At 37.8% G+C, this 13,820-nt stretch overlaps 1 protein-coding gene across 1 annotated transcript in view; it reads left to right on the top strand.

Annotated features, from left to right (window-relative positions):
- The window catches only part of KALRN (kalirin RhoGEF kinase), a 543,871-nt gene extending 533,274 nt beyond the window's left edge, over window positions 1–10,597 (top strand). The window contains exons 56-60 of the mRNA XM_088146453.1: window positions 1,645–1,809; window positions 3,565–3,643; window positions 4,929–5,129; window positions 5,516–5,654; window positions 6,382–10,597. Coding sequence (XP_088002579.1) covers window positions 1,645–1,809; window positions 3,565–3,643; window positions 4,929–5,129; window positions 5,516–5,654; window positions 6,382–6,927 — 1,130 coding nt within the window. The 3' untranslated portion in view covers window positions 6,928–10,597. The remainder of the gene's footprint in view (window positions 1–1,644; window positions 1,810–3,564; window positions 3,644–4,928; window positions 5,130–5,515; window positions 5,655–6,381) is intronic.
- Window positions 10,598–13,820: the final 3,223 nt, after the last annotated feature.

Genomic DNA, 13,820 nt, shown 5'->3' on the forward strand with positions numbered 1-13,820 from the left:
TGGAAGTCAGCAGTGGATTCTTAGTGCTGGCTGTGAAAGGCTCAGCACTGCAAGGAAGCCTCACCAATGTCAGAGGTCTCTGTTTCTGCTGAGAAGCCAAGCACCTGGGTTAATCTAGCATCCTTATTTCCAACAGTTCTAATTCCCCCCTTGCAGGTGTGCAAAAACATCAGGTGAACTTCACCAGAGGTCCTCTATCCCATAGCTTGATTTTAATCCATTGACTATAACTGTGGAAGAGATGGGGCGGGGGGGTCTTTTACTACACAAAATATCATGTACCTTTAGATCTTATAATTTAGTAACTGGAGAACTGCTACGTTACTGTGGTCCCTTTATTAAGGAACAGCCACACTGCATTCTTGTGTTTCTTTCACCTACTTTCCATTCTGTTTTATTTTCACTTTATGGCACGTGTGCACCATACATCAAAAGTACAGAAAAGACCTTTGTAACTAGAAAATGATGAGCCTCAATAAATGGCAAGCATTGTTAGATCTGAGTTGCCTAATATCATTCCTATCACTCTTCAGTTTGATATACTAAAAAATTTGTCAGTTTACTAGAAGGGTCACAGCAAAACTGGAGCTGAAATTATAACAGTCCTATTAGTATAACTTAGCACATGAATCTCAGTTGGCTTCATGTCTCCCTTCACCACAAAATCACCGCTTCTTCTCAGTTCCTGCCTTCCCTGCTGTTCCATCCATATCTCCCCAAGTGCAAGATATTTATGTGTCTCTTATTATACTATCCAGACTGTGGAGCTCTGTCTTCTTCCATGCTTCATTCATTAAAATGGTAAACATGGTTCCCAAATGACCGTGCTTCCCAAAGTAGTATTATCAATATGCCGGAGACACAAGAGCCAGATGCTTTACAGATTCCTGGGCAGTTCCTTTTCCCCTTCTTCCCCCTTCATGGCACTCTCCCGCCCTCTCTTCCCCCCTAGGGCTTCCCCACTCCCTTTCCTGACCAAGCAAAGGCACTGGAACATGTGTTACTTATCTACAGTAACTTTTAAAGGAGCTTAGGGATACTGCAGAGCAGAGCTGCAGTTACACTCAGCATCTTGTTTCTTCAGAAGGAGAATGAGGGAGGTGGGAAAATAAAAAGACGACTGTGGCAACAAATGGGGGACTCTCAAGGTTGTAAGGCTCTAGTTATGTGCCTACAATCTACCCATAGACATGCCACTAATAAAAGACTGGAAATACCACTTCTGTTTAATCAGGGGCTTCAAACTTTTTCAGCCCAGTTTTTAAAAAATCCCAAACCCCTGATCCAAGAGGCAAGAAAAGTTCCCTGATAGAAAATTGGCTGCATTTGAGAGTTTGTTGCCTTTAGCCTTTCATAGAACCCAATAAACTTCTCACAGAACCCTAGAATTTTGTACAACACAGTTTTAAAAAGCCTGATCTAGACTAAATTGCTTAAAGATTAGGGTCTATTGAAATCAGGCTGAAGACCAAGATGAAAATTACTCTTGCTTAGATCACCTTGCAGGAAAATTTTAGCTGGAATGCTTTCTTTCTAACCTAGTGTGATTGAAGGCTAGTCCAGTGTGTCACCAAGAAGGAAATGTGTAGTTAAATTTAAATGATGGTTATTTTCTCTCCTCTTCTCTTTCTCCATGTAACACAGGCTCCCAGGTCTGGCAGCAGTCTGTTGCCTCAACTTTGGATACCTACCTTGTCATTGAAGATCTCACGCCTGGCTGTCAGTATCAGTTCCGGGTTAGCGCCAGCAATCCCTGGGGAATTAGCTTACCTAGTGAGGCCTCTGAGTTTGTGAAACTCCCAGAATATGGTGAGCTCTTGGTTCACAAAGGAGAGGATGCTGATTTCCAGAATAGAAAAGTCCACTAATGTAACTCTTCAGATTTCTAGACTGGAGTCCCTTTTTCAAGAATCAAAATTTCCTGGGAGTTCATGCTTCACATGGTTAATACTGTGTAGCCTGCTACAAAAACCTGGAGGGGAAATACCTGCACTTCATGTGTTCTAACAAGTCTTCCTATGTTTAAATCACTTTATTTTGGTGCAGCTGATGTTTTGAAAGGAGTGCAGCACAGGGCTATAATACTTACTTTGCTTGTAGCTATCCCGTGAATAATTGAAGAGTTTCAAAAGGGTGCTTTGATTTGACAGAACTTTGATTGATGCTTCCTTCAAAGAGAAACAACATCCCAGGTCAAATTGGCCATTCCAAGTTCATGTACAGACTTTCCTCTAGACTAAAGCAGTGGATTGTCATGAATTGACCCCCTTTGGATTGAAATGTCAAAGTGGAGCGATTTGCTTTTTCAAATGGAGGCACTGCTTTGAATCAGACTCCTTCAATGACCCAACTTGAAGCAATACTTCAATTAGATTACAGCCAATCTGCACTCCTCTAGAGCTTAATATCTAATATTGTCATTTGAAAAGGTCTCAAGAGAGCTGGTTTCACCATTAGGCAGAGTGAATCAGCCACCTTAGGCAATAGATGTTTAGCACTGTGAGGAACTGTTCGTTATTTTACATACAGGTACCTCTGGAGAGGTTTTTTTGTTGTTGTTGTTTTTAAACCTTTTTAACCATCTTCTAACAAAGTCAAAATGAAAATGGCACCACTGATAGGTTTGCCTCAGGGAGCAAAGTATCTTGTGCCAGTTCTGGCTCTCTCCACCTAATCAAGAACTGTTGCCAGTCAAAATAAGGATCTATGGTTTAAATCAGCATAATGCATGCTACTGTAACATGGTACCTGTCTTCAATTTTATTTAATAAAACAGCGATTTACTGATCTCATAGAAACACAGTAATTGCTCAGATATTCTCTGTCCATATTAATTAACTTTAATCACTATGAGGCATTTCATCCCATCCTAGGTATGTATTTCTTGATACAGCAACTTGCAGTTTTAGAAAGGAAAACTTTCTAACAAAACCTGGTTCTAAAGCTGAGACAAAGTCTTCACTGAAGTTCACTTTATTTAATTATGAATATACTACCGCAATCCAAGTGGACTGTAGGTAGTTTACAACTTATATAAGTTACAGTAATAATATTAATACAGTAATAACAAATACAAGCAATGTGTAATTGTAATAAAAACTAAACTAAAACAAAAATTTATATTGATGGCTCCAGAAAAATCAAGTCTTTCCAGCTTTCTGAAAGGCCCTAAGGGTGCGGCCCATTCTCACCCTTAGAGAGAGCACCCCTCCTTTGGGCCCACTCCCATCGCACTCCTGATAGATGGGGACCCAGAGAAGGCATTCTCTGACTGTCCAGGTTAGATGGACAGATTTGATCATATTGTGATCTTCCTCAGTCTTGCTAAGACACAAGGGCATTCCTGATGGACAACACTGGAGTGATGCATCACTCACCTGCCATCACTGGGAAATCATTGCTGTTTGTTATGGCGGCTGCTGCTGCTGCTGCTGCTGCTGCTAAAGTACTCATTTTTAAAAATAACCAAATAACAATGATTATATTTGTTTTACAATTCTACTTGTTTTACAATTGTTTTACAATTTTACAATTCTCTTTCCCAACCCATCTGGTTTCACAAAGACTCTGCAGCGGATGGTGCCACCATTACTTGGAAAGAGAATTTTGATTTTGCCTATACAGAGCTGAATGAAATTGGACGGTAAGGAAGCAATTTCACAAAAGCCAAACATAAGGAATCTTCCCTTCAGAAAATGTAGAGAATATATAATTACACATTGTTATCATATTATCACTGCAATGGAAGTCTCTCCATAGCAACCACAAAAATCTATGAAAAAGTCACAGCTGCTTTAATGAGTCACAGACACTGTATTCACACTTTCATGTGTTGCAAAACATCTCTTCCCAGCTGAATCTGAAGCACTACACTGCATAACATCATACGTGCACACATATCCTCTCTCCATATCTTAACTCATTTATTAAAATGCTTAAATATCTATTTGGACTTGGATCTAGTTCCCAGTGTGATGAGCTACATTCACCAGGATTCACTCTTCCCTTCTACCTTCTCTTACTAAGCCCCATCACTACTGTACATGCTATTATTTGCAACAAGAAGCCATTCTGACATACTTTTTTTAACCGTGCTATGTGACTAAGTCACAAGTGGATGGTTTCATACAGTGCTCTAAGCCATAAACCAGCATTTACAAACCACAGTGGTTGGTCTAGTGAAGGAAAACATATGATGGCCTAGTATGATGCATAAATGCAGGCTCTGTGTTACTGCTTTCTCTAAGCTAACCTTAGATGTGCTCCTGTTAGAAACCTGTAGAGCTAGGGCCAGAAGAGGAAACAATCACCTGGAGATACAGAAAGAAGCAGATAGAAAGAAAACAGTGCTGACCAAATCTGGGCACAGGATGCTTAGGGCAAGGGAAGCTGCTGCTGTGTTAATACAGAGAGAATTATTTGCCCTTCTGATGAGCAAACTGTGCATGATTTGGGACTGGCATACAGTTCAGTAGAAACAACGTATTTTCCCCTCTCTCCTGGCTATGGTGGGCAGTTAGGATGGAGGGTGCAAAGCTCTCCTGGGGTTTATGATAGGGGCTTGGGTACCTTTGTGGTACATTGTCCGTGGTATCTATCTGTGAGCATATGCATACAGAGACAGTCCAGAATGTTAACTTTAAATTTACAATCTGATTTTGGGAAGAAGAGGCAGTTTTCTGAGACAAGGCTACTCAGAATTCAGCTTCTGATTCCCAGCTAGAATCTCTTATAATAGATTCATTGAAAAAATGACTTTATTGGTTCTGCTTTTTCCAAAAGAATACATTGCCAGGACAGAAGACAATAAATGACTTGTAAAGTTAATAATTCAAATGAGTTTAAAAAGCGTTTAAAATGTATTGATAGCGAGCTAAAAAAGATTCATTTTTTATTCACAAGTTCTCTTAATGATCTTAATTTTCCAGGGGCCGATTTGCTGTTGTAAAGAAATGTATTCATAAAGCTACAAGGAAGGATGTTGCAGTGAAGTTTGTCAATAAAAAAATGAAAAAGAAGGAGCAGGCAGCACATGAAGCAGCCATGTTGCAACACCTGCAACATCCTCAGTATATCACCATTCATGACACTTATGAGTCACCTTCTTCCTATATCTTAGTTTTAGAACTGTAAGTCCTTTGTGGAAGCTAAGCCGCTTATTTCTTAAAACAAGTAACTTATTTATCTATTCAATCAAACTGTACATCTCACTGTTTTCATGAAAGCTGTTTCATTTCCCTGCAGGAGGAAAATGACACAAGAGCACATTTTGTATAGGTGTGGTTCAGAAGACGCATTTTAAGTTGCTATGAAATGGCATGATCTAAATACAGAGTTCATTATATTAAATCTGATATATGAAAATGTAATATCACAAGTCTTTAGTACACTTTTTAATAATTGTCAACCTTTTTCCTTTTTAAAAATGCCATTCTACTCAGAGATACATTCTGCTACTAGCATGACTTAGATTTCATGAGACTTCTTTTCATAATGGATTATTTTGGGATTTTAGGATGGACGATGGTCGTCTCTTGGATTACCTTATGAATCATGATGAACTCATGGAGGAAAAAATAGCTTTTTATATAAGAGATACGATGGAAGCTTTACAATACCTTCACAATTGTCGAGTTGCTCATCTGGATATAAAGGTAAGAAGGAGAGAGGAAGAAAATGTTAACTGCTGCCTGTACAGTCTTAAGTATCAAATTCTGCTTATTTATGTTCACAGCAGACCAAAATATGGAAGGTTGCTTCACAGCTTTAACCATTTGAAATTAACTTAACGTCTGCATTAGCTTGAGCCATTCTGTATGATGAATTAAACCAAAAGCTTTGTACATGAAGATACTCGCTATCTCCACAACCTGTTGAGTATTTCCCATCTGCCAGTCTCAAATTGTCTTTCTATATCATGTTTGCTTTAAATAAATAATCCAAATATAGACAAGCTTTTAACTGTCTCAGCACCCACCACATTCATCTCAGTTGATAACCATTTAGACATATTAAAAATTTTACATTTTGTGACTTTTAATTGTTCATGACAAATGAGTTGGCAGTGTGATCTGATAAAACTCGTTTCAGTAACATGCAGATTTATGCTAGATGCACCCCCCGAATGTAATGGGAGTGATTTGGACCACAAAGCTACCAGACAATGCTTAAGTGGCTTTACTTTCCATAAAAAAGATGTTTGTTTAAGAAGTAACCCCAGCATATAGACATGTTTCTTTTAATATATTAGATTTTTTTCTCCTAAAAAAGCAGATTGTCATCCAAAGCTGTATCAGTATTAGCTGAAACCTGTTTTTATCACAATAGAAATGGACAATACAGCTTTTAAAATTTATTTGATTTAATTTTAAATTTCCACAGCCAGAAAATTTGCTGATTGATTTACGGATCCCAGTGCCACGTGTTAAGTTAATTGACCTTGAAGATGCTGTTCAAATCACAGGCCATTACCATGTTCATCATCTCCTTGGAAACCCTGAATTTGCTGCTCCAGAAGTTCTCCAAGGTGCTCCAGTTTCACTGGGCACAGATATCTGGAGTCTGGGAGTGCTCACCTATGTCATGCTGAGTGGTGTTTCTCCCTTTCTGGATGAAAGTAGGGAGGAGACATGCATCAATGTCTGCCGAGTAGATTTCAGCTTTCCCAATGAGTACTTTTGTGATGTAAGCCATGCTGCCAAAGATTTCATCAATGTAATCCTTCAGGAAGACTTCAGAAGGAGACCTACTGCAGCCACTTGCTTGCAGCATCCATGGCTGCAGTTTCATAATGGCAGCTATTCCAAAATACCTCTGGATACCTCACGCCTGGCTAGCTTCATCGAACGCCGCAAACACCAATTTGATGTGCGCCCAATTCCCAATGTTAAGAGCTTCATTATGAGCAGAATGAACCCAGGAACGTAACACAGTAACAACTACTTTGATGATAATGGAGCACTACAGCAGGTGAAAATGGAGAAAACAGATTCTCTGCCCCTCTTCCTCTCTGTACAGAGTATTACATTTGATGTGATGTTGAGGAAAGTATGTGTACTGTTTCAGCAGTTACATTATCTAACTAGTTAGAATTAGATGCTTTCTCAGGTTGCCTGTGAAGCGTCTTGGGTGGCTTGTTGTAATTACACGGTCATGTTAAATACAGATGGATGCTTAAAAGAGCATCAGTTGAGAATACAGTAGGAACCAAAATACAGTTACCATATTTCTGAAAGATTTGAAGATCTTTCAACCATCCGAAAGATCTAGACAGATTTGCTGATTACATGAATAGTTAAATGATGTATCTGAAAATCAATCAAAACTGAAGAATAAAACTAGGTGACTATCTACAGTCAGCATTTCTTAAACAAACTGGACTGGATAAATCTTGGATTCGGTGAAAATTGTTATCCTTGAAGTGTTAATTAAGGATCAGAGCTCCCCTACAAGGCAGATTTCATTAATCTTCAACTAGAATTAATCTTGTGGTAAGATTGCTGTTCTTGGGATTCACAGTAACGGTTTTGCCAATGAAGTGATAGATACGTTGTATTGATCAAGATTATAGCAGTCCTTTGCCAATAAGTCTTCTTGGGATGCTACACATTCTTTTGTTCAAGATTAACATACTATAAAGTAGCAACGTGCTACTGCTAAGATAGTAAAGTCATTGAGACAACGAGAAAAACATTTAGACGAAGCACAACAAGACAATTTTTTATTAAATTTTTATAGCTCTTGTACAGAAATCTTTTGTTGAGAAAAAGCTATGTTAAAATAATTGCTGTATCTGTAAACTAGATGTCAAAGACTTTTTCTATTGAAGGATGTTTGTTGAATCCTCATTTAGTCTGTAACATGAAAAGGATCTTATTTCCCTTTCACTTATAAAAGTTGCTCAGTTGTGAAATCAATCCAAAGTTGGCCAAAGTGTGGTAAATATAGTAGGTCCATCTTTATGCTTATGGTTCTGAAATTGGTCTTAGTACATAAGGCTGATAGTTTACTATGATTGTATGCATTTATCTCCTTAGCTCCTTCTCTCAAATATGTATGCTGGTTTTTTTTCATTCAATCCCAAAGCATAGTATGAAGTAACTCAACATTAATATTAAAAGTCATTGCAATATTACATTCTGATTAGCCAAGCACCCGATAATGTAACAGCCCTTTAACAACCATTTCAAATTAAGTGGCTTTGGAATAATAGTTCCAAGTTGAAGTATTCTTTCACTGTCATTGTAAGACTGTTCCAACATTGAACACCCCAAGAGTATTTTAGTACAGATAATGAATTATTCATGGCCTTGCTGTATCTAAATTCTTTAGAAGTCAAATCAGTCAAAACTTCCATCTGTTTTTCTCCTTTTCCCACTTCCCCAACAATTAACGTCCTATATGCCTTGGGGTACGCTGATTTATTTAGTAATTATCAGCAGATATGATGATTGCTACTTCTTACTTGCAGGGATAATGGGCTCCTGTTGTCAGATCACAAGATGCCAATGATTTGGGGATATCATATCGCCACTTGTGATACAAAAACTCCTGGTACAATATTTTCAAGGCCAAATGTATTGTTTTGCAAAAAGATAAAGTAAATCTCATCATCCTGGGAAAAGCAGGGAATAATAAATGTTTTTATTATTAAAACATTATTAACATCCCTCGGCAGGACAATACAGATAACTAGGTTACCAAATGATTACATATACACTGTGATAAGCTGACATTTGGTAACTTTGTTGGTATTCTGTCAGTGGCATCAAGGGCTTTTCTCTCAGAGCCACAAGGCAGAGTACTCTTGCACAGTTGAAAGTTAGGAAAAATCTGGCAACATTTCTTGCAATTTTCTAATGAATATTTTGACAAGAATATATAGAAGACAAATTCAATTCCAAAAACGAAAAGTGGGGCAAAGATAACTATAATACAGAGCGAGTATCAGATTTCTTTTATGCAGTAAGCATTGCTACTTTCCTCCTTGTTCTTCTCCACAGGGGTACGCTTTCCAGGATAGATTAAGCATCTATATCTCTTCTGTCTTAAAAGGATTGGGTCTGTGGTCAAGAATACCAAAACAGGAAGAACTTAAAATTTGTAGCATGATAGGTTTAATAGATTAATTTTTTGTTCTACCAGCAGGAGCATCATTGAGCAAAGTTCCATCTAGAAGACTCCTATAGAAAAGAGTGACTCTTGCTGATTCCACACTCGGTCCAGGGCAAAGCTCCTAGTCCTGTTTCTTCACTCTTCCAGGGGTTTCCTCAATCTTCTGAAACAGATTTTTTTCAGGGGAGATATGGACCTGCTGGAATTGGGAGGAAATGGCGAAATATTTTCTCCCCTATTCTTCTGGTGGAAAATCTTCAGTGAGTCCAAAGCCTCCTGCTTACTGAAGGAATCCTTCTGTTACAGATTCCAACAAAGAGCCTATGATCTGTTTCAGATATAAGAATCTCAGTCTATAAACTAAGAATTCTTGGACTAAGATCCTGGTTTGATATTGTTTTATCTATTTTATTTTGTAGGGAGCTTACACCAATCTTTCTCAGACATTGTGAAATATACCTTAAGAAATAAGAAAACATTCACCAAATGAGGGGAAGGGAAATAACAAGGATTGAACTTGCGGGCACACAGTTCATCTTGTCTGAACTGGCCCAATGTGGGAAAAACTATAGCCTCTGTTACAAAGACATTTCCAGTGTTCCTTGGAGACTCCCTCTCTTGCATCGTTTTACTTGGTGCATGCTCTCTATGATTAACAAAAATTACAGTTCTGTAAGGCTCACGTCATGTTTAATAATAATTCTAAATCAAATTAACAGGGCTATTTCCCTATTATTTCCCCCTTTTTCTATCAAACTTGTCCAAACAAGAGCTGTATATGTTTTTGTTTCTTGCCTCACTAGATAAGTAATAATCAATAGAGAAAAGGAGAACAATCAGTACAGAAAATGAATTGATTTTAGGGTTTTTGGCTATTAAGTATGGATTAACTATGTAGAGTGCCTTTCATAGAAAAAGAAGGCAAAGTCCTTTTTCTTTAAATACAAGATGTTCATTTTTCCATTACCTATTTTTCTCCAGAAACTTGCTGTACTTAACATCAAAGCAACCATCATATGGTGCAATGATGTCATAATATGGAATGTGAGATAAGATCAATTCCTTGTTGCCTTTAGCAACTATTTCTAAAAGGCACTGACAATCATCTGAAGGTGTGGCATGTAGGCTCAGGTAAAAACAAAGGCCAAGATTCAACTGAAGTTGGATCCTGAAATCTCACCCATTGCTTTTATTGAGATCTAAGCTGCACTGCTATATATATTTACTAATGAGTAAGTCTTGCTGAAAATAATGCTACATACTTCCAAGTAAAGATATTTAAAATAAAGTGGCACATTATGGGTAATTTTAGCTAGACTGGAACCAATATAATGAAAGCATCACAATTTTATTTATGGATGTAACGTGTCAAATATCCCCTTTCTTCAAGCTGTGGTAGCCATTAGCTTCACAACTGCCTTCCTGGATCTCCAGTTCTGTTACTCTACATTAGTGTTCCTCAACCTTGGCATCTTTAAGACGTGTGGACTTCGGCTCCCAGAATTCCCCAGCCAACATGGCTGGCTGGGGAATTCTGGGAGTTGAAGTCCAGATGTCTTAAAGTTACCAAGGTTGAGAAACACTGCTCTACATATACATCAATCAAACATTCATAAATGCTCCTGATTTTGATCCCTAATGTGTGATCCTAAAGAAATACAGTGTGTCCCAGCAAACAACTTTGGTACAATATAATTTACTATGAATTATTGCTGAATCTCCACTGCAAGCAGAATATTGAGATAAACTCTGGCCATATTGTTACTGGTGCTCCATAGACTAAACATGAAGTATGAAACAAATCTGACAGTGTTTCTTCAGACATTAAAGCAACTGTTACTTCAAAGGGCTCTGTAATGTGGATGTAAAACCTATATAGTCCAAATACCTCTTTTTTGCATCAAGAGAAATCAGATGCTACACAAATAACACAAAAGAGGCTGAGAAATTATTCAAGCCTATCTGTCAAAATACGACAACCTTGTTTTGTGAGACAGTGTTAACCAAGTAGTTCAAGATGGGCTGCAAACTGAAGTATTGTTCTGGCCCTTATTCCTTCCGTGTGTTGGATGTGCCTGACACAGCTGCATGTTCCATCATAAAGAACCTCTGATTGCATGTCATCAGGTGTGACTAGCAATGATTTGGTCCTTTAGCTTGTAGCTCAGAACTGCAGTACACAATCGGATTCTCAAAAAATTCTGAAAGTGCCATTGCATGGACTTTTTTTTTTTTTTGCTTTCCTATTCATTCTGAGCATCTATGATCCATCAGATGATGGTGCTTTCTTAGGAGAATAATATCAGACCTACCCTTTTCCTCCTAAATAGTCATTCTAAAATCATTATATTAATGATTGTTAACATAATGTCAGGATTAATTGGCTTATTTATAGTTTAAAACTAGCAAATACAAACTCTTGTTCTACTTAAGCCATATTTTACATTCTATTTTTATGCTCTAGTGCTTTAATCAGATCTTTTTATTTTGCTAGAGAATTATTCTGCTTTTGCCCATGTTACTCCACAATAGAAATATATTCTGTCATGTAAAGAGCATCACAGGATGCACCTCTTTGCATATTACTTAGCAATTAGCCCCAATGAATTCAGAGGGGTTACTTCTGGATAAAGAGTTTGGCTACAGTCCTACAAACACTCAGGTGTATGTGTCATTGAACTCAGTGGGACTTGTTTATAAAGAGAGATTACACTATTAATATACTTGCAGCTGTTGTATAAGGTCACAGCAATAGTGAGAATGATATTATTAAAAGGAGAGGTAGTAGTGGTTCTTTTGCTGGAGACATATAAGCAGAGAGTAGACAGCTATATATCTGGGATGCTGTCACGACAGGATTTCCACATGGAGCAGGGAATCAGACTAAATAACTCCTATTCCCATCCTTTCGAAGGTCAAGGTGCGAACTTATTTCACAGCCTTAAACAAATTTCAGTCTTTTGCTGGTCTGCCTTAAGTGGTATTATTTTATTGTTAATTTCACTTTGTATGCATATGTGTTTTGTAAACAAACATTTTGTAAATATTTTATTTATACTTCTTCATATGTAATGTTGTAACGTTCTTATTCTTTGGCAACGTATGTTCTCTATGGATAAAAAAAATTACCTTTTAGGCTACTACCTTCCTTATAAATGCAATATATAAAAGATTTAGCACTGGATTGTTTTAGAATATATAATTAATTGTTCTCATAAAATTGACTAAGCCATATATAATACATTCAGTGAGTAGAAGTTTTTATTTTGGCCTATATCGATGGTTCTCATCTAGTGATTCAGCACCGACTAGTGGTCTGCAAGGAGACTACTGGTGTCCATGACTGACAGCAGTAAATAAAAATGCCCAAAATCTCATGTTCACCAAATCTTGCACTATTTTATATTCTCCAGATCTGAAGGTTCTGACATTCTTTATTTTTTTAAAAATGTGTATTTATAGGAGTCCTACAGACACCAGCAGGGTGTGTCACACAAGTCAAAGGTGTAATTAAGTGCTGTGCTATTCACGCATGCCTCATGTACTGGTCATCAAAAGCTTTAAATGATGGAGTGGTCTACATAGAGCAAAACATTTGGAATCACTAGCACATCTCACTATAAAGCAGTGTTTCTCAACCTTGGCAACTTTCAGATGTGGAAATGCTGGGAGCTGAAGTCCACACAACTGAAAGTTGCCAAGGTTGAGAAACCTTGCTATAGAGCAAGATAGGTTGCTCTCCTGCCTGCACCTCCTTACATGTAAGACCTGTTCAATGTTGTAGGCATTATTTCTAAGTTTACATGTATAAGACTAGGCTACTAACATACTGGTTGCATAAGTACCTTCCATTGTATTGTTTTAAATTCCAGCATGTTAGTTTAATATCCCATTATTTATTCCTTGCTGCCAAAAAAGGAATAGTCGGCTGCATTACTGTCTCAAACTTCGTCTCATAATTACTTACCTACTGCAAAGAATACATAATTATGCACAACAAAGCAGTTCTTCCAAAACAGCATGTTACAAATTTTAAGAGATGCAAATCTCCCACTTTTAAAAATAGAAATGTCTGACACATCCAACCCCTCCCCTGCGGCGGCTTCTGATTTCTGCAATTTCATGGTCTACACTAAAATAAGCATTGCAATGTAAGAGTTGGGAAGTTATAGCTCTATCATATTTGGGCAAATAGAACTGTAATAACTGACATTCAGAATATATTACAAAAAGTTGAGACAACCTGCTTTCAGTGAGAGAAAAAGGAACATTATGTAGACTAAGCGGCTTACTTTTAAAAATCCGTATGCGAGAGGCCAGAGATGTTTTTAGTTTAAAAGAAGAAAACCTACTTCCAGCAGGTCACACCCCAATTCCCAACTGAGCCATTAAGAATAACTCTGCTATAACCTATTTCTTAATGCAGACTGAACTTGCATCACAGAGTGATTCTACACACACACACACACACAAATCCCATATGAAGAAACCTAGCATGTACGGACCCTGTATTCGCGGATCCTGTAGATCCTTGGTTTACCAAGGGACTGCAGGAGATGAAGCAACAGAAGAGATGCCTCGAGCACTGCTGGCAAAAAGTGAAGAGCAATCGACCACACACAGGTAAGAGCCTTTATTAGGACTTACCTTATAGCCATAAGGGTGGTGAAGTGATCTTCTCCATGCTTATTGCATCTGCAGATAGC

The sequence above is a fragment of the Python bivittatus genome, unplaced genomic scaffold (assembly GCF_059951505.1).
Source record: "Python bivittatus isolate LINGU-HERP-01145 unplaced genomic scaffold, Pbiv_v1 ctg000480_np1212, whole genome shotgun sequence".
NCBI lineage: Eukaryota > Metazoa > Chordata > Lepidosauria > Squamata > Pythonidae > Python > Python bivittatus.